Source organism: Tursiops truncatus, chromosome 14 (genome assembly GCF_011762595.2).
Source record: "Tursiops truncatus isolate mTurTru1 chromosome 14, mTurTru1.mat.Y, whole genome shotgun sequence".
Classification (NCBI taxonomy): domain Eukaryota; kingdom Metazoa; phylum Chordata; class Mammalia; order Artiodactyla; family Delphinidae; genus Tursiops; species Tursiops truncatus.
Genome location: NC_047047.1, coordinates 14264633 through 14289647, shown reverse-complemented (window position 1 = coordinate 14289647; position 25015 = coordinate 14264633). Strand labels below are relative to the sequence as shown.

The window sequence follows — 25015 nt, the reverse complement described above, 5'->3', positions numbered from 1 at the left end:
GTGTCCTTGGGTTATTATTCCTGCCTGTGGATACCTTTTGGAAAGCCCAGCCCCTGCCCTCAGTCAATTTTTGTGGTTGATGGAGAGTAAAGGGGCACTGCCCATCCTCCTTTCCTGACCTGTGCTCAGAGCTCAAGGCCAAATCATGATTTTCTCCCCCTCCCCTGAAATTGAATGACCAGAGCAAGGGATGATTCAAAGGCTTCTTTCTGTCTCCTTGGGAAACTCTTCCTGGAGTCACCACGTTCTATTAGAGCTCGAATTTTCAAAGTGGCCTCAAGAATTCTGCAAAGAGGCTGCATGGCTGGTCTGCTGCCCAGAAGCACCATATCAGTGTTGACACTCGGACAACATGTGTATTTTGCTCCTGGCAAAGACTAATGGTTTGCTTATGAAAATAATAGCTTCCATTTATCAAATGTCTTCCACGTGCACAGCACTGTGTTCAATACTAGACATTGTCCCTAATCCTTCTAACAACGTGTAAAGTTAGTGATAATCGCCTTGCCTTATGGATGAAGTAACTGAGGCTCAGAGTTGTTGAGACACTTATCCAGGGTCACGCAGCATAATCGGCAGAGTGAGAACCTGAACCTGTGACCTCTCAACTCCAGAGCCCGTCACTGCCTCTCCACCCATTCTCTCCCAGACTCTTGCCCAACCCTCTGCCGTGCTGGGGTTGAGGAGAGGCTTTTCGTTTAAAGACAGTGTGTGTGCGTGTCGGGGATTTATTGTTTGGTTTGGTTTTTTTGCAGTAATACATGGGAGAGGGTAGGGTACTGGAAAATCTTTTCAAGATCGAGAAACACTACAACGAAGTAAAGGTCCACATCTTGAATATGCACAGATATTAGTCGTGACCCTGGAAGTGTCAGGCAGATGGTTTTTATTCATTCATTCGCCAGATAGTTCTGGAGAGGCTGTTTATTTCCTGGGGAGTGTTGTGTGTGCTGCTGTAAGAGATGGAAATGAACAGGCAGGATCCCCATCTGGGAGCCCTGGGTCCCTTGATGCGCCTTGCTTGTCCCACCGCTAAAGACCCTCACCAGTAGGGTCTTTGAAAACTTTGGTCAGTTGTGCTGTCGTGTTTTTACCCCAGAATGACGGAGGGGCTGGTGGCAGTAGTGGTTGTCAAATGTATGCTCTACACTCTTCTGATCTCTGGCCATTGACACAGTAAGGAGCGTGCAGGTAAAATAAACCACGGTCGTACCCCCACACCACAGAGCGCCTCCCTGCTCTCGTGGGTGCACGAGAGGCCCCCACTCACCAGCTGCATTCTTTTCTGTCCCCTGTGCAGTACCTACAGATGAAATGGCCCCTCCTCGATGTCCCCGCCAGCGCCACGGTCAAGGATACCAGGTCACCGTCCCCAGCACACTTGGTAAGTCCGTTTCTCCTTAAAGCATGGAAGGGACACTCGCTGTCTTGTCCCATGTCCCTGCCTCCACCTTCCCGCAGTTCTAGCAAGTATTGCCCCAAGTGTGTGAGCCGAACGAGTCAGGGGCACAGCAGTTAGGGTGTTGCCCGTGCACGCCCCCATCACTGCCACCTCGGCACGCGCTCATACCACCCGGGATGTTGTGAGATCGGAAACTCCAGCGCTGCCCCTGGCTGGTGACCCCCGTCCTCCCCTGCCGCCCCTCCACCTGAGCAGTGGCATTCTCCATTCTCTCCTTTCTCTCCCGCTGGAGCTCGGTCAGCAGCCCCCGATTCTCCTGCAGAGCTGCATGGCGACACTTGAAGAGGCTCTTCTATAAAGGATGTTAGAGAAAAGAATTAAATTAAAACATAGGCAAACAAAAATCCCGAGGGGCAACTGAGGCCTTCCTGCCAAAGTCCGAGGCAACACAGCCACAAAGGAAGGTCTGGAGTGTCCCGGGAGGAAGAGAAATGGGATCTGACAGGTCTCCTCACCTGGGCTTGCAACAGACTGAAATCGTTAGGACAGGAGATGTTCCCAGCCGGGACCCTGCACCCCCTTTTCCTGGACTTTCTTAAGAGCTTGGGGCAACCCACGTGCCCCACAAGCTAACTGATGTCCCCTGTGCAGTGGATCTCAGAAACACAGAGGGTCCAGTTAGAAGGAACCCCAGCTGGTGTGACTCATCCATTTTACAGACAGGGAGACCTGGGAATACATGATGCTTCTAAAACCTTATTAGGGCAAATTTCAGTGGTTCCCTTCAGCCACACTGGGTTGTTTTCAAGTAAATCCAGACATAGTTATTTCATCTCCTTCAGGACGTTTTAAGATATCCTCATAGCCCTTTTCGTTAAAAGCTTAGAGCCTAGTTGAGGAGAAGGAAGGTATACATAGAGAGATACATAATGGCACAGTGAGCCCGTATGATTTCCAGGAATCGTGAGACCAGCTTACAGTGGCAGAGCCCTTGGTAGTTCACAGAGCAATGTCATGTGTAGTTCTGAGGTGACCGTCACAGCCACCCACTGGGGAGACACGTGGGGATTGCTGTTTCACAATCTCTAGGAGAAACCAGCGAGCAACAGGGCCAGCCGTCCTGTGCAGGCTCCCCTGAGATGTCTGTGGCCAGTCACCAAGTCCTGAGTAGCCTGTAGGGCCTGTGGCCCTCCAGATTCCAGGACAGCTTGGGATGGCCGAGCGCGAGGTACAGGCGCCCTCTAGTGGTCAGTCATTGTGGAGGACATGGCATCCCAACCCCCACCCCCACCCCCCAACAAAGTTGGCTTGTCCCCTCCCAGCACAGCTGTCTCTGTTTCAAATCTTTGCTCGCACCCCACCCATCCTGTGGCATCCCCCAGCCAGTATCCTTCACATACTGTCTTCGTATCTTCTAAAATCTTCATTTACATTGAGAGGAAGTGAATTCTCTTTAAAATCAACACACGGACTCTTTGAGTTTCCCATCCTCCCTGTTGCAGAGCAATCCAGCTCTGAAAAATGAAATAAAAAGCCTGTGTATGGCCCTCCACCTCCTGTGATGCATCATCTTATTTCCCTTCTAACGTTCACCGCCCAACTTCACGCAAGAGCTAGACCTTCCACCTCCATCCCCGATCCATTTGCCATCTGATACCTAGTCTAGTCATTTGCCCAACTTTTTCTCAACCCTCTGCTTCCTATAATTCTTTCATTGGCTCCGGGAGACTGTATTAATAGACATTATCAAGGGTTTTTTTGCCCTCTCTAAGCTTCCGTTTTCTTTCTGGATTCTTTTTCTTAAATAAATCAGCTACTCATCCTCACTTATTATCTCATTGTAAGTGGCATGAAAATATATGAAATCCCTAAGCTCTTAACAAGGTTCTCTACCCATAGTTCCCACTGCCAGGCAAACCTACAGCCACTGCAGATGTGTGTTATACGGATATGATCTCAGGACTGCGGTGGAGCAGGGGCTCATGTTTTGTCTGAGAGTGGAAAACCGGGAACAGTGGATACATTACACGGTAGACAGCAAAATGGATACTTTTCTAGTAAGTTGTATATTATTACACTCTGCATTCTAATATAGATAAACAGACCTCAAAAACTTAAAAGAACATTCATGGGAGAAAACCTTAACATTAACTTGAAATTCTGTAGACTGGGAGAAGACCGCCGTTCTCCATTTTCAAGTCAGGGCTTCTCATTCTAACTTCTGAGAGACACGTGTGTACATGTATGTAGGAGCCAGACCTGAGATGCCTGTGTGTTGGAGGTTGTTTAATAAAGTGGGCTTGAATCCCACCTCCACCTCTTCCTACTTGTGCAGCTGCAGGAAATTACCTCATCTCTCTTTGCCTTGGTTTCCTCATCTATAAAACAGGAATTAGAAGAGGACTTGACCTCAGCGTTGTGTGAAAATGAGGCCGCGCATTGTAATGAGTTTAGAATCGTAACTTGCACAGAATAAGACTCAGTGGTGGCTAGCTTGCTACTATCACCACCACCACCACTAGCACTGCTTTGATGAAGAGAGGGAAAGAACAATTAAAATACTGTTCATTTAGCAGACTAAGAGGTGATGAAGGCTCGAATTATTAGGTGCCAGATCAAACAGACACACTGCAAAGGTAACGGAGGTAATAAGCCTGGAGAATTTAGCATCTGCTCTCTCAAGGATATGATTTAACTGGCCTGGGGTGGGGCTGGTATCTTAGTTTTCTAAGCTCCCTGGAAGATTCTAAGGGGCAGCCAGAATTGAGAATCTGATATGCCCTCAGCGCATATCAGAGGCAAAAGGGAAGGAGGGGCCAGAGACCATCCCAGTTTATTAGATGCCGGATTCTGTAGGCTGCAGGCGTAAGCAGAGAAGCAGGTTACCGGAAGTAGTCGGAGGTTTGGATGCTGGCTTTTTTTTTTTTTTTTTTTTTTGCGGTACGCGGCCCTCTCGCTGTTGTGGCCTCTCCCGTTGCGGAGCACAGGCTCCGGACGTGCAGGCTCAGCGGCCATGGCTCACGGGCCCAGCCGCTCCGCGGCATGTGGGATCTTCCCGGACCGGGGCACGAACCCGTGTCCTCTGCATCGGCAGGCGGACTCTCAATCACTGCGCCACCAGGGAAGCCCAGCTGGCTTTTTTTATTAGAAAAATGAAAACACTGGATTATGGAATTCCTTTTGGAATCATGAGCAAAATATTTTGAGATGAGTTTGGCCCTGGGAGAAGGGCAAATGGAGGAAACAGCCTGCATACTTGGAGAGATGCAGTGAGTCATGTCGAAGCTGCCTGTCAGGGATATGTGTATAAATAAGCTGTAACTGGGCCAGGGTGGGGATGGAATTACGTGTTATTACCACTTGAATTTTTATGTCTTTGAAACAAGCTCTAAAAACTAAGTATCCCTGAGCGTAGACTGTTACCCTGATCCCTCACCGTGGCCCACGTGCCTGCTCCGTGTCATCCCCTCCACCCTCTCCCCGGAACGCTGTGCCAAACCACACAAAACAAATATACGCGCTTCCAGAGTATAACCAACCCAAAGATAGGACTCTCAACTCCTTTGTTCACGTTTGTTTACCTAGCACCTGTCATGCCTGGCACAGCATAGGTACTCAGGAAGCATTTGTGAATGGATGGAAAATCAGTGATCTGGGGAAAGGTAGATGCCCACTTTTGAACCCCTCTCTGCCTCTGAGTCCAATTCCTCTTCTCGTTCAGGATTTTTAATAAAATCTTTTTTTTTTTTTTTAATTTTTTGACCACACCGTGTGGCATGTGGGATCTTAGTTCCCCGACCAAGGATCGAACCTGCACCCCCTGTGTTGGAAGCATGGAGTCTTAACTACTGAACCATCAGGGAAGTCCCTAATTAAATCGTTTTTGAAACCAGAAAAGTAATGCATGTGTGTGTAGAGCACTTGGGAAAATGCAAAAGTACGCAGAAAAAGACCTGTAATCCCACAACCCACAAGCATTTTATTTCAGTCTCTTGTCTGTGTGTGTGCACACCTGTAACTTGCTTTCTAGATGATGACTGAATACTTCTTTGAACCATAGTGAACACCCTGTTTTAGCACTAAGCTTTGGGCCACACTCAGAAGCAAGGCGCAGAGCTTTGCATCCAATGGCTAATGGAAGGCAGGGCCTGGAAGCCCTCCTAAAGGGTGACTGTCTCACTGCTCCGAAGAAGTAGCTGAGCTGAGAGCTGAGAAGCCTGACTTTTGCTCAGCATGCCAGTTCTCAATTAAAAACATTCATCGAGGTTTCCCTTTTTAAATTGTATAGTTTCTCCATCTTATAAATATACCTGTGAAGACCCCAAAACTCATCACATAGCCCGTTGCTGCTCCTTTCTGCCTCCAGTGCTGATTTCGATTCCTACTACACAGTATTCACTTTTTATTTGGATATAAGTTTAAACTTTCAGAAAAATTGCAAGAATAATACAATGAACTCCCATATACTTTTTATCTAGATCCAGAGATTTTTGCCCCATCCCTTGCCCACCCTCCACTCCCTCCCTCTCCCTCTCTCTCTCTCTCTCTCTCACACACACACACACACACACAGACACATGCAGTATATATGAGTTTTTCTTAACAATTTGCCAGTAAGTTGGAAACATTTACCCCTAATACCCCTTTACCCCTAAATACTTCAGATATATTTCTTAAGAAGAAAGACAGTGTCTTACAATGACCACAGCACAGTTATCAAAATCAAGAAATTAACATTTCATATTACCTAACCCACAATATATATTCAAATTTCAGTAAATGTCCCAGTAGTGTCTGTTAAGCTGTATGTGTTTCTTGGTCCACAGTTCAACCCAGGATCACAGGTTACATTTCGTTGCCAGTCCTCTAGTCTCCCTTAATCTCGCAGAGTTCCTTAGCCTTTCTCTCTCCTAACCTTGACATCTTTGGAGAAGTAAGACTAGCTATTTTGTAGAATGTCCCTCCATTTGGGTTTCTCTGAGGTTTCCTCATGGTTAGATTCAGGTTGTGCTTTTTTGGCAAGAACACCACCGCACTGATGTGCGCCTCTCCGTGCATCACGTCGGGAATCCGATGTCCATTTGTTCTTATTTATTTATTGTCCATTTGTCCCAAAGTTGGTGATGCTGGCTTTGATCGTTTGATTAAGGTGGTGTCTGACATGTGTTTCCTCTGTGAGGTTATTCTTTCCCTTTGTAATTAATAAGTGCTCTGTAGGGAGAGGCTTTGAAGTTACATAAATGCCCTGTTTCTCATCAAACTTGCACCCATGATTCATGGCAGGCATTGAAGATTATCGACCTCCATCATTCCTTTATTAGTTTCTGCTACTGAGATTTAGCTTTGGGGAAACCTTACTTGTGTCTCCCAGCTCATTACTCTTAGTGAAGAGCAGAATGGACATCGTGGCAAGTCAAGTCTGTGCACTGATGACACAGATGAAAAAGATGATGATAGAGGACAGAAGCTAAAGACCAGTCTACAAATAGTGTTCCTGAAGAAGAGACCACACAACCAATAAAAACGGCAGTGGGCAATAAGAAAGTGAAACTGGGCTTTAAAAACAAAAACTAGGGGGCTTCCCTGGTGGCGCAGTGGTTGAGAGTCCGCCTGCCGATGCAGGGGACACGGGTTCGTGCCCTGGTCCAGGAAGATCCCACATGCCGCGGAGCGGCTGGGCCTGTGAGCCATGGCCGCTGAGCCTGCGTGTCCGGAGCCTGTGCTCCGCAATGGGAGACGCCGCAACAGTGAGAGGCCCGCGTACCGCAAAAAAAAAAAAAACAACTAGGGACTTCCCTGGCAGTCCAGTGGTTAAGACTCCGTGCTTCCACTGCAGGGGGCATGGGTTCCATCCCTGGTCGGGGAACTAAGGTCCCACATGCTGCACGGCATGTCCAAAAAATAAAAAACAAGTAAATAAATAAATAAATAAAAACCCTCAAGCGTATAGCTTGAAAGCACTCACCTGAATTCTACAAAGTAAATGAAAGTTGACATTTACCTAGACACGTCCTTGCAACAGTCTGAACTGTAAGGGTTTAATTTGTTTTTTTTTTTCCTACAAGCATCTATGCAGGAAGGAAAAGGCCAGTGTCAAAGGAACAAAAATAAAGGTAAACTCAGGATTCTCTTTTGCTGCCTTTAATGCCAGCAAACAGTAGAAAAGGGAGAGTCTTGATAAGAAAAGATTTATACCAAGAATTTTGTGCCCAGTCCAATTTGCAAAGACCTCAGAAATGTACCACTGCTTCCAAGAAGGACCTAAAGCACCTTCTAATTCCTTGCAGCGTTTTCTCTCTGCTGCTGCCCTACAGAGACCCTGGTTTATCTTCACATCTTTCAGAGCCTTCAGCTTACTGCTTGCTGCCTGTGAGGAGCTCAGAGAATATTTGTTAGTACGTTAATCTAGACTCTCATCCTGTCATTTTCTTCTCTGCGCTCCAGTCCGCTGGCTTCCTGGGGGTTCCTCAAACACGCGGAGCATCCTGCCCACCTCGGAGCCAATGCGCTGGGTGCCTTCTGCCAAAACACCCTTCCCTCTCATGCCCACACATCTCACTCCACTGCCTTCGTGTATTCATTCAAAAGTCATTTTCTCATTGAGGCCTTCCCTGGTCAGCGTGTGTTAACTTATAAGCCACGCCTGCCTCGCTTCTTATCTGCCGTCCCTGACTTGATTTTTCTCCTTAACATTTATCACTATCTAATATTTTAGTTATTTATTTATTAGGCTTATTGTCTGTCTGTCCAATTAGAATGTACCTAACGCAAGGATAGGTATATTTGTCTAAAAAGACAAGATTCTCTAGTGCGTTCACGAGACCTAGAACTGTGCCTGGCACATAGTTGATGCAGCATAAATACCTGTGATCCGTATTGTCTGCAGGGCCAATTAGATCAGCAATCCAGCCATGTCGTCAGAGACCCAGGTTCTTTCCACCTCTGCTTGTTGGCCTCCAGCCCTTTGACTGCCCAACTCGGTCCCTGCTGTGTAGACAGTCTCCACAAACATCTACCCAATAAATAAAAGTGTGAATTTCCATTTCTCTCGAAAATTCTGTATAGCAGACGTATGTTCCAATTTCCTTTCTTTAATAGGATACGATGACAGAATTGGCAAAGAGCTTACATTTCGCCTTTAAAGTAGTATTTGTTAGAGAGTGGTGTGTGTGTGCACACAGAGAGAATTGGGTGTTTTTTCCCTCAACTTTAATTAAGTTCCTGTTTGCCCCTGCTTATATTATAAATCCACCGCTATGACTGGACTGGTATTCTAGGAACAAACCAGTTTCCTTTATCCCCCAAGTCCTGCATTTGAGCACATAATCACTTGAAAAAACAGTTCTGGCCCGCTAAAAGAGAAGGTTTTCTCAATCACTGAACAAACGATTGATTGTGGATAGAGCATTTTTTTTAATTAATTTATTTTTTATTTTTGGCTGTGTTGGGTCTTCGTTTCTGTGCAAGGGCTTTCTCTAGTTGCGGCAAGCGGGGGCCACTCTTCATCGCGGTGCGCGGGCCTCTCACTGTCGCGGCCTCTCGTTGCGGAGCACAGGCTCCAGGTGCGCAGGCTCAGTAGTTGTGACTCACGGGCCCAGTTGCTCCGCGGCATGTGGGATCTTCCTAGACCAGGGCTCGAACCCGTGTCCCTTGCATTGGCAGGCGGATTCTCAACCACTCTGCCACCAGGGAAGCCCCGAGCATATTTCTTAAACATATAAAGTCAGGTACAGTTAGCAACCCAGTGCACCTCTGAGGATCTTTTCTGGGCAGCCTGTTGGGTGGTCTGTGTCTGCTTTGTAGGTGATCCCACAGAATTAAGGCTCCTCTTTGCCTGATCTAAAAAACGTTATCCTTCTTATCGCTGAAATTCAGATCAGGAAGAAAAGGAGGTAGTGAATTAACACTCGGGGCAAGAGGCTTTGTGAAGGCCTCAAGCCAGTTACTGAGAGAAGCAGGTGGTGGAGAGTGGCAGGGCCTCATGGAAGGACGGTTTGTGGAAAGGTGGCTGGTCCATCTGTGGTGGTGCGTGGGCTTTACTTAGAACTTGGAAGAAAGTCATGAACAGTAGAAGAGAGGATGAATTGCTTCCTCAGGACCAGGAGTTTCAGGGAGAACTTTGGCTTGGACCAACCCTAGAAACAGACCAAAACAGACAAGAAACACTTGAGCTGGGAAAGGGGTGGGTCTGCGTGATGGGCTGGAAGGATTCAGGTCCGAGGTGGCTCTGAGATGCTCTTCTTTGGATAAAACTGGACTCGGCTACCTTGCCCAGGGAACACCTGTACTCTGGGTTGGGCGTGCTCTTTGCACTGCAGAGCAAGCTGTCCACTGAGAGGTGTGTGTTGGTTCTCAACATTCCTGCCCTTGGCCTGGGTTTATGCTGTGGACATCCTGCCCCTGGGGACAGCGAAGGAGCAAAAAGAGCGGGAACTTTTCTTGGGAGGGTAGCCTCCTAGGAGAGCTTTGCCTGAGTCAGCCCTAAAGGGAGTGATTTTTGCTAATCAGTCCCAGAGGCCTCATCTTCCCAGGCTGACCAAGGAAAAGTCTACCTTCCTTTTTCTTTCTGAGAACCACCACCTTCCAGTCCATTTTCTGGAAAATGATGCCACCTAATGGGATCCAATACTAATGACTCACAGAGTGTTAAAGTGAGGAGACCTGCATTTTAAATATAACTCACATATTTCTGCTTTGTACTTGACTCTCCACCCATTCGGTGCTGTTTGCCAGTTTCTTTGTTTTTTTCTTTTTAAAAATTTTATTGCAAAATTCTCCAACCATATACAAAACCAGACAGTACAAAGAAATCCCATGTACCCATCTCCTAGCCTTAACAACCGTCAGTATTTTGCTGTGTTTATTTCATCTATCTTCCCAACACCCCTTCCCTTGTTTTTTCTTTTATTTTTTTTTTGAATTTTATTTTATTTTTTTATACAGCAGGTTCTTATTAGTTATCCATTTTATACACATCAGTGTATACATGTCAATCCCAATCTCCCAATTCATCACACCACCACCACCACCCCCTGCCGCTTTCCCCCGTTGGTGTCCATACATTTGTTCTCTACATCTGTGTCTCAATTTCTGCCCCGCAAACCAGTTCACCTGTACCATATTTCTAGGTTCCACATATATGCATTAATATACGATATTTGTTTTTCTATTTCTGACTTACATCACTCTGTATGACAGTCACTAGGTCCATCCACGTCTCTACAAATGACCCAATTTCATTCCTTTTTATGGCTGAATAATATTCCATTTTATATATGTACCACATCTTCTTTATCCATTCGTCTGTCAATGGGCATAGAGCTTGCTTGCATGACCTGGCTCTTGTAAATAGTGCTGTAATGAACATTGGGGTGCATGTGTCTTTTTGAATTATGGTTTTCTCTGGGTATATGCCCAGTAGTGGGATTGCTGGATCATATGGTAATTCTATTTTTAGTTTTTTAAGGAACCTCTGTACTGTTCTCCATACTGGCTGTATCAATTTACATTCCCACCAACAGTGAAAGAGGATTCCCTTTTCTCCATACCCTGTCCAGCATTTGTTGTGTGTAGATTTTCTGATGATGCCCATTCTAACTGGTGTGAGGTGATACCTCACTGTAGTTTTGATTTGCATTTCTCTAATAATTAGTGATCTTGAGCAGCTTTTCATGTGCTTCTTAGCCATTTGTATGTCTTCTTTGCAGAAATATCTATTGGGGTCTTTTGCCCATTTTTGGATTGGGTTGTTTGTTTTTTTAATATTGAGCTGTGTGAGCTGTTTATATATTTTGGAGATTAATCCTTTGTCCATTGATTCGTTTGCAAATATTTTCTCCCATTCTGAAGGTTGTCTTTTCGTCTTGTTTGTAGTTTGCTTTGCAAAAGCTTTTAAGTTTCATTAGGTTCCATTTGTTTGTCTTTGTTTTTATTTACATTACTCTAGGAGGTGGATCAAAAAAGATCTTGCTGTGATATATGTCGTAGAGTGTTCTTCCTATGTTTTCCTCTAAGAGTTTTATAGTGTCAGGTCTTACATTTAGGTCTCTAATCCATTTTGAGTTTCTTTTTGTGTATGGTGTTAGAGAGTGTTCTAATTTCATTCTTTTACATGTAGCTGTCCAGTTTTCCCAGCACCACTTATTGAAGAGACTGTCTTTTCTCCATTGTGTATCCTTGCCTCCTTTGTCATACATTAGTTGACCATAGGTGCGTGGGTTTACCTCTGGGCTTTCTATCCTGTTCCATTGATCTATATTTCTGTTCTTGTGCCAGTACCATATTGTCTTGATTACTATAGCTTTGTAGTATAGTCTGAAGTCAGGGAGTCCGATTCCTCCAGCTCCATTTTTTTCCCTCAAGACTGCTTTGGCTATTCAGGGTCTTTTGTGCCGCCATACAAATTTTAAGATTTTTTTGTTCTAGTTCTGTAAAAAGTGCCATTGGTAATTTCATAGGGATTGCATTGAATCTGTAGATCGCTTTGGGTAGTATAGTCATTTTCACAATATTGATTCTTCCAATCCAAGAACATGGTACATCTCTCCATCTGTTTGTATCATCTTTAATTTTTTTCATCAGTGTCTCATGGTTTTCTGCATACAGGTCTTTTGTCTCCCTAGGTAGGTTTATTCCTAGGTATTTTATTCTTTTTGTTGCAGTTGTGAATGGGAGTGTTTCTTTAATTTCTCTTTCAGATTTTTCATCATTAGTGTACAGGAATGCAAGAGATTTCTGTGCATTCATTTTGTATCCTGCAACTTTACCAAATTCATTGATTAGCTCTAGTAGTTTTCTGGTGGTATCTTCAGGATTCTGTACGTGTAGTATCATGTCATCTGCAAACAGTGACAGTTTTACTCCTTCTTTTCCAATTTGTATTCCTTTCCTTTCTTTTTCTTCTCTGATTGCCATGGCTAGGACTTCCAAAACTATGTTGAATAATAGTGGTGAGACTGGACATCCTTTTCTTGTTCGTGATCTTAGAGGAAATGCTTTCAGTTTTTCACCAGTGAGAATGATGTTTGCTGTAGGTATGTCATATATGGCCTTTATTATGGTGAGGTAGGTTCCCTCTGTGCCCACTTTCTGGAGAGTTTTTTTTATCATAAATGGGTGTTGAATTTTGTCCAAAGCTTTTTCTGTGTCTATTGAGATGATCATATGGTTTTTCTTCTTCAATTTATTAATATGGTGTATCACATGATTGATTTGCCTGTATTGAAGAATCCTTGCATCCCTGGGATAAATCCCACTTGATCATGGTGTATGAAACCTTTTAATGTGTTGTTGGATTCTGTTTGCTAGTATTTTGTTGAGGATTTTTGCATCTATATTCAACAGTGATATTGGTCTGTAATTTTCTTTTTTTATAGTATCTTTGTCTGGTTTTAGTATCAGGGTGATGGTGGCCTCATAGAGTGAGTTTGGGAGTGTTCCTTCCTCTGCATTTTTTAGAAGAGTTTGAGAAAGAGGGGTGTTAGCTCTTCTCTAAATGTTTGATAGAATTCACCTGTGAAGCCATCTGGTCCTGGACTTTTGTTTGTTGGAAGATTTTTAATCACAGTTTCAATTTCATTACTTATGATTGGTCTGTTCATATTTTCTATTTCTTCCTGGTTCAGTCTTGGAAGGTTATACCTTTCTAAGAATTGGTCCATTTCTTCCAGGTTCCATTTTACTGGCATAGAGTTGCTTGTAATAGTGTCTTATGATGCTTTGTATTTCTGTGGTGTCTATAACTTCTCTTTTTTCATTTCTAATTTTATTGATTTGAGTCCTCTCCCTCTTTTTCTTGATGAGTCTGGCTAATGGTTTATCAGTCTTGTTTATCTTCTTGAAGAACCAGCTTTTAGTTTTATTGATCTTTGCTATTGTTTTCTTTGTTTCTATTTCATTTATTTCTCCTCTGATCTTTATGATTTCTTTCCTTCTGCTAACTTTGGGTTTTGTCTGTTCTTCTTTCTCTAGTTCCTTTAGGTGTAAGGTTAGATTGTTTATTTGAGGTTTTTCTTGTTTCTTTTTTTTTTTTTCTTGTTTCTTGAGGTAGGCTTGTATTGCTATAAACTTCCCTCTTAGAACTGCTTTTGCTGCATCCCATAGGTTTTGGATCATTGTGTTTTCATTGTCATTTGTCTCTAGGTATTTTTTGAGTTCCTCTTTGATTTCTTCAGTGATCTCTTGGTTATTTAGTAACATATGTTTAGCCTCCATGTGTTGGTGTTTTTTACATTTTTTTCCCTATAATTGATTTCTGATCTCATAGCATTGTGGTCATAAAAGATGCTTGATATGATTTCAGTTTTCTTAAATTTACTGAGGCTTGTTTTGTGACCCAAGATGTGATCTATCCTGGAGAATGTTCTGTGCGCACTTGAGAAGAAAGTAATCTGCTGTTTGGGGATGGAATGTCCTATAAATACCAACTAAATCTATCTGGTCTACTGTGTCATTTAAAGCTTCTGTTTCTTTATTAATTTTCTGTTTGGATGATCTGTCCATTGGTGTAAGTGAGGTGTTAAAGTGCCCCACTGTTATTGTGTTTCTGTCGATTTCCTCTTTTAGAGCTGTTAGCTGTTGCCTTATGTATTGAGGTGCTCCTATGTTGGGTGCATATATATTTATAATTGTTATATCTTCTTCTTGGATTGATCCCTTGATCATTATGTAGTGTCCTTCCTTGTCTCTTGTAACATTATTTTAAAGTTTATTTTATCTACTATGAGTATTGCTACTCCAGCTTTCTTTTGATTTCCATTAGCTTGGGATATCTTTTTCCATCCCCTCACTTTCAGTCTGTATGTGTCCCTAGGTCTGAAGTGGGTTTCTTGTAGACAGCTTATATATATGGGTCTTGTTTTAGTATCCATTCAGCCAGCCTGTGTCTTTTGGTTGGAGCATTTAATCCATTCACGTTTAAGGTAATTATCCATATGTTCCTGTTACTATTTTCTTAATTGTTTGGGGTTTGTTTTCGTAGGTCCTTTTCTTCTCTTGTGTTTCCCACTTAGAGAAGTTCCTTTAGCATTTGTTGTAGAGCTAGTTTGGTGGTGCTGAATTCTCTTAGCTTTTGCTTGTCTGTAAAGCTTTTGATTTCTCCATCAAATCTGAATGAGATCCTTGCCGGGTAGAGTAATCTTGGTTGTAGATTCTTCCCTCTCATCACTTTAAGTATATCATGCCACTCCCTTCTGGCTTGTAGAGTTTCTGCTGAGAAATCAGCTGTTAACCTTATGGGAGTTCCCTTGTATGTTATTTGTCATTTTTCCCTTGCTGCTTTCAATAATTTTTCTTTGTCCTTAATTTTTGCCAATTTGATTACTATGTGTCTCAGCGTGTTTCTCCTTGGGTTTATCCTGTATGAGATTCTCTGCACTTCCTGGACTTGGGTGGCTGTTTCCTTTCCCATGTTAGGGAAGTTTTCAACTATAATCTCTTCAAATATTTTCTCAGGTCCTTTCTCTCTTCTCCTTCTGGGACCCCTATAATGCAAATGTTGTTGCGTTTAATGTTGTCCCAGAGGTCTCTTAGGCTGTCTTCATTTCTTTTCATTCTTTTTCCTTTATTCTGTTCCACAGCAGTGAATTCCACCATTCTGTCTTCCGGGTCACTTATCTGTCCTTCAGCCTCGGTTTTCTGCTATTGATTCCTTCTAGTGTATTTTTCACTTCATTTATTATATTGTTCATCTCTGTTTCTTTGTTCTTTAATTCTTCTAGGTCTTTGTTAAGCATTTCTTGCATCTTCTCTATCTTTGCCTCCATTCTTTTTCTAAGGTCCTGGATCATCTTCACTATCATTATTCTGAATTCTTTTTCTGGAAGGTTGCCTATCTCCACTTCATTTAGTTGTTTTTCTGGGGTTTTATCTTGTTCCTTCATCTGGTACATAGCCCTCTCTCTGCCTTTTCATCTTGTCTATCTTTGTGTGAATGTGGTTTTTCTTCCACAGGCTGCAGGATTGTAGTTCTTCTTGCTTCTGCTGTCTGCCCTCTGGTGGATGAGGCTATCGAAGAGGGCTGTACATGTTTCCTGATGGGAGGGACTGGTGGTGGGTAGAACTGGGTGTTGCTCTGGTGGGCAGAGCTCAGTGAAACTTTAATCTGCTTGTCTGCTGATGGGTGGGGCTGAGTTTCCTCCCTGTTGGTTGTTTGACCTGAGGCGACCCAGCACTGGAGCCTACAGGCTCTTTGGTGAGGCTAATGGCAGACTCCAGGAGGGCTTATGTGAAGGAGTACTTCCCAGAACTTCTGCTGCCAGTGTCCTTGTTCCCACGGTGAGCCACAGCCACCCCCCGCCTCTGCAGGAGACCCTCCTACACTAGCAGGTAGGTCTGGTTCAGTCTCCTGTGGGGTCACTGCTCCTTCCCCGGGTCCCGATGCACACACTACTTTGTGTGTCCCCTCCAAGAGTGGAGTCTCTTGTTTCCCCCAGTCCTGTCCAAGTCCTGCAATCAAATCCCGATAGCCTTCAAAGTCTGATTCTCTAGGAATTCCTCCTCCCGTTGCCGGACCCCCAGGTTGGGAAGCCTGACGTGGGGCTCAGAACCTTCACTCCAGTGGGTGGACTTCTGTGGTATAAATGTTCTCTAGTTTGTGAGTCACCCACCCAGCACTTATGGGATTTGATTTTACTGTGATTGCGCCCCTCCTACCGTCTCATTGTGGCTTCTACTTTGTCTTTGGATGTGGGGTATCTTTTTTGGTGAGTTCTAGTGTCTTCCTGTCGATGATTGTTCATCAGTTAGTTGTGATTCCTGTGCTCTCGCAAGAGGGAGTGAGCACATGTCCTTCTACTCCACCATCCTGAACCCGAGCCTTCCAGACCTTTAGTCCTGTTTGTCAGTTTCTGATGAAGCCAAACTCAAGAGCACATGGCCAGTCAGGATGCATAATACTATTAAGTATTTTAAGATGGCTCTGTGTACATATATCCAATCATCACATAGTACACATTAAATATATAACAATCTTATTTGTCAGTTATACCTCAATAAAGCTGAAATTTTAAATTAAAAAAAAGATAGCTATAAATGATATAAATGAAAAACAGATGTACAAGAAGTCTAATTGAATGGAGATATGCCAAAATGATAATAGTGACTGGGTTAGGCTAGTGTGATTCTGGAGTTTTTTTGGCTTTTGTGTGTGTGTGTGTGATTGTGTTTTCTAAATGTTTTATAATATAGTTTGTATTTCTTTCTTAGGAAATTTGTGTTCTTCGTAAGTATAGTTTTAAGTAGGTAATAATTAAATTGGGAAATACAGAAAGGGAAATAAGAAGAACAAAACCACCTGTAGTCCCACCACTCAAATATACTTACTGTTTACTTGGTGTGCTTCTAGTCTTTTTGTTTGTTTGTTTTTTCTTCCACTGTGCTGCACTGCTGGTGGGATGAGATCTTAGTTCCCCAACCAGAGATTGAACCCCAGCCCATGGTCGTGAAGCACTGAGTCCTAACCACTGGACCACCAGGGAACTGCCTCTAGTCTTTTTTTAAAGTCATAGAATTTATGTGTTTTTTAAAAATTGTGATCATTTTGTGTAATTCTTTTTATCATTTACTGTCACTTTAGTAATAATTCTATTCCTTTTATGATATTAAAAATCACCCTTTAGACAAAGCTGTTTCCGGGAAACCTCAGTGCATCATTGAGTTGCATCAGGATCCTAGAAATCTGACCTTAAAATAATTTTTTTATACTCTTATTTGTGTGGTATGTTCATGTACGTGGAGACCTCTTCAAAAGCCAGTGAGGGAACAGGTGAAAACAGTAAGAAGAAAAGAATTTTAGAATTTATTGTGCAACGTCAAATGAGCCCACTAAGGGTGGTGATAGGAAATTGTTCAAGGTGAGGTACCAGCAGGGTCCAGCCGTGTGCCAGCGCCACCTAGTGGTTTTGCTTATGAACCATCTGCATCCTTGGTCTCACTTCTGTGAGTCTGAGAGCTGGGCCCCTGGGTTCTAGGCCTTGCTCCAGGACTCTGCCTCTCATCTCTGCTTAGCCTACTGAAAATGGAGCAAGATTACTGTCAGCACACGAGCGCCTAGGAGATGTACATATAGTTGCTTGCATGATGAGTACCCAAGGGGCACTGAGTAAAAGGCTGAAGGGCTCAGGAATCTATGAAACGAAACATTCAACTGGGAAGACAGAAGTTTGGAAATCTGGCCCGTGAGATGCCACCAAATCATCATCCTGTTTACGAATCTCTTTTTTAATAAATCTCTTCTCCACTTGTAACTCATTTACCTTATTATCCGAAAAAATGTGTGTCCGTCCTTTCTCTGACAGATGTTTTGATTAGGCTCTTGAGGTGCCAGGAAGTGCAAGAGAAGACACCCTGGTTTGTTAGAGCCGTTAAGGGCTGATAGGAATCCAGTTCTACCACTTACTGGCCCTGTGGCTCAGGCTAAGTCACTTAATCTTTCCCCACTCAGTTTCCTCATTCCTCAAATGAAGATAATCATAGCTTTTTTGCTAGGTTATAATAAGGCCGATAGCCATTTTTATAATAAAAATCTTTATTGTTAAGTCAGATTATGTCAAGACAATTAAAAATTAATTCCGTTTAGTAATTCCAGGACACACAGGTTTTTCCGTTTTTTAACGTTTCTGAAGCAGGATATGTTGGTGACATGCCAGTGTTTTTGCTTTCTTAACAGTTATGTAAAATGTACTCCTTACACTCTCTGGTATTGTAAATGAAATGTGATAATTAGGTCAGCAGAGTGTTTGAGACTCTCCAGGGAGAACTGTTTTAAGTGCTCTTGGTTGGTATCTGTAAACCCTGAACATGACAACTGGTTATATGAGGTCTGATGGTGACAGTTCCCTCACTGCTCTGTTACCAGTCTCAGACGTGAACCTATGAGCTACCCTTTCTAGGAAGTTCATTTGGAAAGCGTATGTTGAGGGACTTCCCTGGCGGTCCAGTGGTTAAGACTGCACTTCTGTTACCGGGGTCATGGGTTTGATCCCTGGTCGGGGAACTAAGATCCCTCATGCTGCACGAGGCAGCCAAAAAGAAGAAAAAAAAAAAAAAACTGAAAAGGAAAGCGTGTGTTCTAAAGTCACTGAGATTACATAGAGCACGGTTCATAATTCAGCAGCCTGTAGCATTTAGCACCACACAGTACACATGAAGTGAGTAATGGTGGGCTGTTTTGAAGAGGGTACGTAGGAGGGTGGATGTAATCCCTTCTCTAATTCTGTTGGTTCTTTCTCTGCTGTATAGACCGCTGCTTTCTCTCAAGTACTCTTCGAGGGCTGAATGGGATGTTGCATGGAAAATACCTGGTATCTATTCAGCCAAGTACATAACAATAGGTTTTACAGGCATATCTTGTTGTATTGTACTTTACTGCGCTTCGCAGATATTACATTTTTTATGAATTGAAGGTTTATAGCAATCTTGCATCCAGCAAGTCTGTCGGCATCATTTTTCCAACAGCCTTTACTCACTTTGTGTCTCTGGGTCACATTTCAGTAATTCTCGCAATATTTCAAATTTATTCATTATTATTATAATTGTTACGGTGACCTGTGATCACTGATCTTTGATGTCACTATTGCAAAAAGATTACAACTCACTGAAGGCTCAGATGATAGCACCTTTTGACAAAGTATTTTTAATTAGGGTATGTGCATATTTTTTTAGACATAATGCCATTGCACACTTAACAGACTACAGTACAGTGTAAACATAACTTTTATACGCACTGGGAGGGACTTCCCTGCCGGTCCAGTGATTAAGACTCTGCTCTTCCACTGTAGGGGGTGCAGATTCCATCCCTGGTCAGGGAACTAAGATCCCACATGCCGTGCAGCACAGCCAAAAAAAGAAAAAATTTCTTTTTTAAAAAAAAATACAGACGTATGCACCGGGAAACCAAAAAGTGTGTGTGATTTGCTTTACTGCAAATAAAGCAGTAAACGGAACCTGCAGTAGCGCTGAGGTCTGCCCGTACTCTCCACCTCCTTGGCAACTGTCCCTAGTCTTTTTCTCTCTGTCTTTCAGTCTAATAAAGTTCCTGTTGTTCAGCACCCGCACCACATGCATCCGTTGACGCCCCTCATCACCTACAGCAACGACCACTTCTCCCCCGGCTCCCCTCCCACACACCTCTCCCCAGAGATCGATCCAAAGACAGGTGAGTCGGGGCCTGCTCAGGCTGGCCCAGCTCCACAGCTCCAGTGGGGGTGGGCTTTTCTTCTCGGGGAGTATTTCAGCCCTGGAATCGGACAGACCTGGGTTCAAACCATGTCTCCAGCTCTCAGTGGTCTCTAACCCTGCCCACTAAGTTTAGCCTTTTCAGTTCGCTCATCAGTGCCTTACGTGTCCCTTCTGCATCCCTGGGTCATTGTGAGGATGAAAGGAGATTAAATGAGATGATGCACAGGGCCTGGCTCCACGGCATTTGGCGTTGCTCTGCCACTGCTGCTTCTATGTTAGAATGTCTTAAAACTTTAAGATTGGAATGACCTGGAAGGGGAAAAAAAAAAATCTCCTTTCTCATTGACTTTGAAGTCTAGCCGGCTGCAGGCTGCGCCTCCTTAAACCAAAACCTAGGCCCCAAACTGAACATATGGAAGTAAACAGTCTAGCCAGACGTAAGTATAGCTATAAAGCAGTAGACTGAGTTGGCTTCTTGTTTTTAACTTGCTCACCCAAACGCCATCCCAGAGGGAGCCAGAGTCTTCATAGAATTCCCATGGCGTTTCCATGGGTCAAAGCATTTTTGGAGCCCCTCTTGAGACATCACAGCTACTACGAGTTACAGATAATAAGGAGCACAAATGTGGAACAGAGATCCAAAGCTTATCTTTCCATGAATGAGGCAGCTTTTCTAGCTGATGACTCTGGGGATATCTTGGGTCTCTCAGTCCAAAATTTCCTGCCTGTGTCTTGGACGACTCCTGTATGAGCAGCTGGAAGTTACTGGTGACAGAGGGCAGGGATAATAAAAGAAAGGGCCTTCCAAGCTCCAGGGCACCTGGGAATATAGGGCAAGGAACCTCCTGTTTGATATTATTTTAAGGTGTTAATGTAGGGCCAAGGAATTGTCTGACACATCTCTCTTTGGAAGCAGGAATCCCCCGGCCCCCTCACCCATCTGAGCTGTCTCCGTATTACCCACTGTCTCCCGGAGCTGTGGGGCAAATCCCCCATCCCCTCGGCTGGCTCGTCCCACAGTAAGGAAACTTACAGCCTTTCTTACCCTCCCTCCTTCCTTCTGCTGAGTTCTAACTTCTGTACCTCCAGCCGGTCCTGGTGGTCTGTATACAGACGCCCCCCTTCCCCCACGTAGAGCCCTCTCACCAAAGCACAGGACTCAGACCTCCCTGCTCTCCCCAGGGCAGTGTCCCCCCAACTCTTCCTTCCTACTTCCTGCCTTTACTTATCATCCTTTCTTCCCAACCGCCTCTCCTTCCCTGTCCTGAACATTCCCATTTTAGCCAATTTGCTAACCAGATTTCCTTGCTCCTGGCCCTTATAGGCAAGGTCAGCCCATGTACTCCCTTCCTCCCGGCGGCTTCCGGCACCCCTACCCTGCACTCGCCATGAATGCCTCAATGTCCAGGTGAGTCTTGGGACTGGAGCTGTGAGCAGGAAGTGGCAGTGCAGGGAATGGTTGTCTACCAGCATCCCTGCCATTTCTGACCGTTACACAGCTTTCTCTTGGCAGTAAGCGAGGAGGCAGGTGCTCACCTTTCCTCCCGCCTCTCTGATAAGGTGGGGATGGAGACCATAGGCTCAGCCCACTCTTGCCCCATCTCTCTAAGAGAAGCATTTCAAAGCCCTCACACTCAACCCTCCTGCACGTCCCCTCACGGGCTGGGCTGGGCTTTGTGGCACTGAAGCATTTTGAGTACATCACTCTGAAGCTGGGAGATGAATTGTTCCTGCAATGATGTCAGGAGAGGGGAACAGCGAAAGGGGATTTCTGTCTCAGTAGCCGATCTACCTGACAGTGGTACCGCCAATGACAAAAGAAGTGCAGCCCACAGCCTGAACCCTTCTTTCCCCCCTGTGTACTCTGGCCTCAGACCTGCTGCATCTTCTTTTGTGTTTTTCATCCTACCTGCTTTCAGCACCAGATATAGGAAACCTGCATGCTTGTGGGGGAAGGGAGGTTTGTTGGGTGTTTCCCAAACCGGTTCTGTCGAGGTCAGTGCATGGCCTTCCGTTGCTCCAGCACTGCCCCAGCAGAGGTGTTTACACGCCTCCGCCATCAAGACTGGGGGCCCGCCACATCCTCTGTGGGTGACAAGCATTCTGCCTGCCTGAATCCCTCTGTTGTCTTTGTTTCCATCTGGTACATAGCCTGGTTTCCAGTCGGTTCTCCCCGCACATGGTGGCTCCGGCCCATCCTGGTCTGCCCACCTCAGGGATCCCCCACCCCGCTATCGTCTCCCCCATCGTCAAGCAGGAACCGACGCCCCCCAGCCTGAGCCCGGCCGTGATCGCGTGAGTAACAGGCAGCCTGATGGGGGGTGGCCAGTCTCTGAGCAGCGAGTACCATTGGTTGCTTTCTTGGGGACATACAGCTGGCAGCCCGGCAGCTTCCTCAACTACACCCTCTCCCTTGGGAACTGTTCCCTTTGACCCCTGGAGTTCCCATCCTCTCAGAGACACTGTGCATCTCTTCTCCCATTAAGGAAAGTTTTACAACCAGGACTTTGAGGCTGAAAGAGAACCTGAGAGAGCTTTTAGCTTCCTTCTCCCCCTCCCACCCCGCCCCCCATACACTCGAAAATTGTAAGGCCCCAGAAAGGAGAATATTCTCAAGGTCACATGGCTGACCGGTGGCAGAGCTGCGCCCAGCACCAAGGCCTGTGCTTTGTCCACTGTGCCATAAAGACAGTAGGAAAGCCAAAGTCGGTGCCTTGTAGCCAAGGAGACCTCCTCTCTCCGTTTCTGCCTAAAGTGCCCTGCCCCCTCCTCTTTCTCACCTGGGCCAGTGCGTCCCAGCTCTCACCACCACCCTCTGTTCCATTGTCAGGAAGTTGTCCTTTCCTGGAATATGGCCGGAGGTCTGTCAGAGGCTAGGAGCTAGGTGCTCAGGCTCTGAAAGCAACCCCGGGCAACTTACGTTATCGTCCAAGCAACAGCATCTCCCCTCCCCAGAGGCAGACAGCCCTTAGCCTCCTCGAGGGATGACAGCTGATACCAGCTAACCTACAGCCTTATGACTTCCCAGGAAATCACCCGTCACAGTGAAAAAAGAGGAAGAAAAGAAACCCCACGTGAAGAAGCCTCTTAATGCCTTCATGTTATATATGAAGGAGATGAGGGCCAAGGTGGTGGCCGAGTGCACCCTGAAGGAAAGTGCAGCCATTAACCAGATCCTGGGGAGAAAGGTAAGGCCTGCCCTTATGCTCCAGGCTGTGCGGCTCAGCGTCCCCCACGCTCACCGCTCTGTCGTTGCTGGTCCTCTCTCCCGCAGTGGCACAACCTGTCCCGAGAAGAACAGGCCAAGTACTATGAACTGGCCCGGAAGGAGCGGCAGCTTCATTCGCAGCTCTACCCGACCTGGTCAGCCCGAGACAACTACGTACGTGCCCATCAGACACCAGGAGCAGCCTCTGCGCGAGGAAGAGGGGCAAAGGAAGCTGACTCCATTGATAGAGGACCCTGTCAACGGAGTCAGCTTCCAGGGAGGCCAGGGAGAAGTCTGTATTTCTCTAGAAATAAGGAAGACGTTTTAGTTCTCGGGAGGGCAACAAGGCCATGGTTTGGTATCCTGGGGACAGAATCAAATTTGTGCCTGTCCCATTGGAAGTGGACTCAGCCTTTAATTCCATAATTCAGGGTGCAGTGTGAGCTGTGTGCTAGCTCTGTGGTCAGTGTCTCTAGCCAAGGGTTGCCAGCCTGGGGCTCAGAGACCAATGCGTAAGCCGCTGCCTGCGTTTCTGATGACTCCCTGAAACTGGGAAGGTTTTTGTATGTATGTTGTTACTTGCTTTTTTTGTGCCAAAAGGCTGCATAGCTACGTTAGTTTTTTGAGGTTTATTTGGGTTTTTTTCCCAATTGAACCCACGCCCTCGGCAGTGAAAGCACACAGTCCTAACCACTGGACAGCTGGGGAATTCCCAGCTGCATTAGATTTTCAGTGAGACCTGGGACCCCTCAGAAAAGATCAGGAACCTTACACGGTTCTAGGAAGAGAAATGGAAAAATCAGCCTGAAGGGCAGGAAAAGAATGAGGCCTTCCAAGAAAGCCAGGCCACCGGAGCTGGAGGGAAGGGATCCAGTGGGGGAGGGAAGCAGTGTTCCAGGAAGGCTCACTGTGCCACCTGGTGAGGCTGCTGCGGGGAGTGTGATCTGGGTGCCCAGTGCAGGAAGTATCCTGTCTCCCCGCTTCATAGCTGGGAGTCCCCCAGAAAAGCCGGTTATTCTGTGCCTGGTTACCTCTTCCTTTGACTGTATCTTTCAGGGTAAGAAAAAGAAGAGGAAGCGAGAAAAGCAGCTGTCCCAGACCCAGTCCCAGCAGCAAGTCCAGGAGGCAGACGGTGAGTGGACAGGAGGGCCCTGCATCTTTACTTCCTTTTCCCTGTCCCAGCTACACCCGCCGGTACTTTGTACCCGGGACTCTGACGGACACGGTGACAATGCCGTATGATAGCTGCCATGTTCAAGGCCTTATGTACACTCAGGGGGCTGTTATTATTATCCCCTTTTTGGAGATAATCTGTTAAGAGGCTCGAAGAAGTGAAGGGATTTTTCCAGTCACTCTGCTTGTTAAATGGTCCGGCACTTTGTCACTTGGAAGGCTCTTTCCAATTCAGTTGAGTTGTGTCTTATTGGAGGGTTAGGTTCTAAAATCAGTGCATAAGGTAAAAACTGAATGTCACTGAAATGATCCTTGAAATTCCCTTAGGAAGGCAGCCCATTAGGGATGGACATATCACCTATCCGTGAATCCAATAGAATCAGGTTTTGTTCCAATGTTTGTTTGGTCGAATAACAGAAATAATTGTTCACTTGGATTGGGGGTGCCCCCTTTGTGCCACAAATATGTACTGTATCTTTTTACAGCAGAATCACACCCAGCAGAGAGATGCTCACACGGTGACCAGTATTTCAGTCAAGCCTCCCATCTCATGCTCACTCCAGGACAAGTGCAGAACTTGTTTAGTTCCATCTGTAGTGCTTTTTTTAGGCGGGGGGGGGGAGCTGCACCACCCAGCTTGTGGGATCTTAGTTCCCTGACCAGGGATCAAACCCAGGGCCACAGCAGTGAAAGCGCCAAGTCCTGACCCCTGGACTGCCAGGGAAGTCCCCTAAAGTGCTTTTTATCACCTTGCTTTTCTTTTCATCTCCTTTACTACCTTTCTAATATCTGTATAATTTGCATATTCATCTCCATAGGAGTCCATGTAAGTTAACTATGTATATGATGCAAAATTCACTGTATACCACGTTGCTTAGCAGGTGCTGTACTATCTCTGACAGCACGATAAACCAAAGATCTTAAAGCAAATTGAGTGGAGATCCATCCCCAGAATGACGAGATTTCAGCAGGAAGATGAAGATGTGATAGGCTGAGCTACTTTCCTTCCAGGCAGGTTCTGGATGAGTCGTTGGCGTTTGGGCATTGCCCCTTGT

The 25015-nt window shown here is 45.3% G+C and overlaps 1 protein-coding gene across 1 annotated transcript in view; it reads left to right on the top strand.

The window, feature by feature from the left end:
* TCF7L1 (transcription factor 7 like 1) overlaps nt 1–25015 on the top strand; it is a 160086-nt gene that overhangs the window by 133497 nt on the left and 1574 nt on the right. The window contains exons 4-11 of the mRNA XM_033838096.2: nt 1301–1384; nt 19424–19556; nt 20496–20598; nt 20904–20987; nt 21731–21874; nt 22608–22767; nt 22854–22961; nt 23844–23919. Of these exons, the coding sequence (XP_033693987.1) occupies nt 1301–1384; nt 19424–19556; nt 20496–20598; nt 20904–20987; nt 21731–21874; nt 22608–22767; nt 22854–22961; nt 23844–23919 (892 nt within the window). The remainder of the gene's footprint in view (nt 1–1300; nt 1385–19423; nt 19557–20495; nt 20599–20903; nt 20988–21730; nt 21875–22607; nt 22768–22853; nt 22962–23843; nt 23920–25015) is intronic.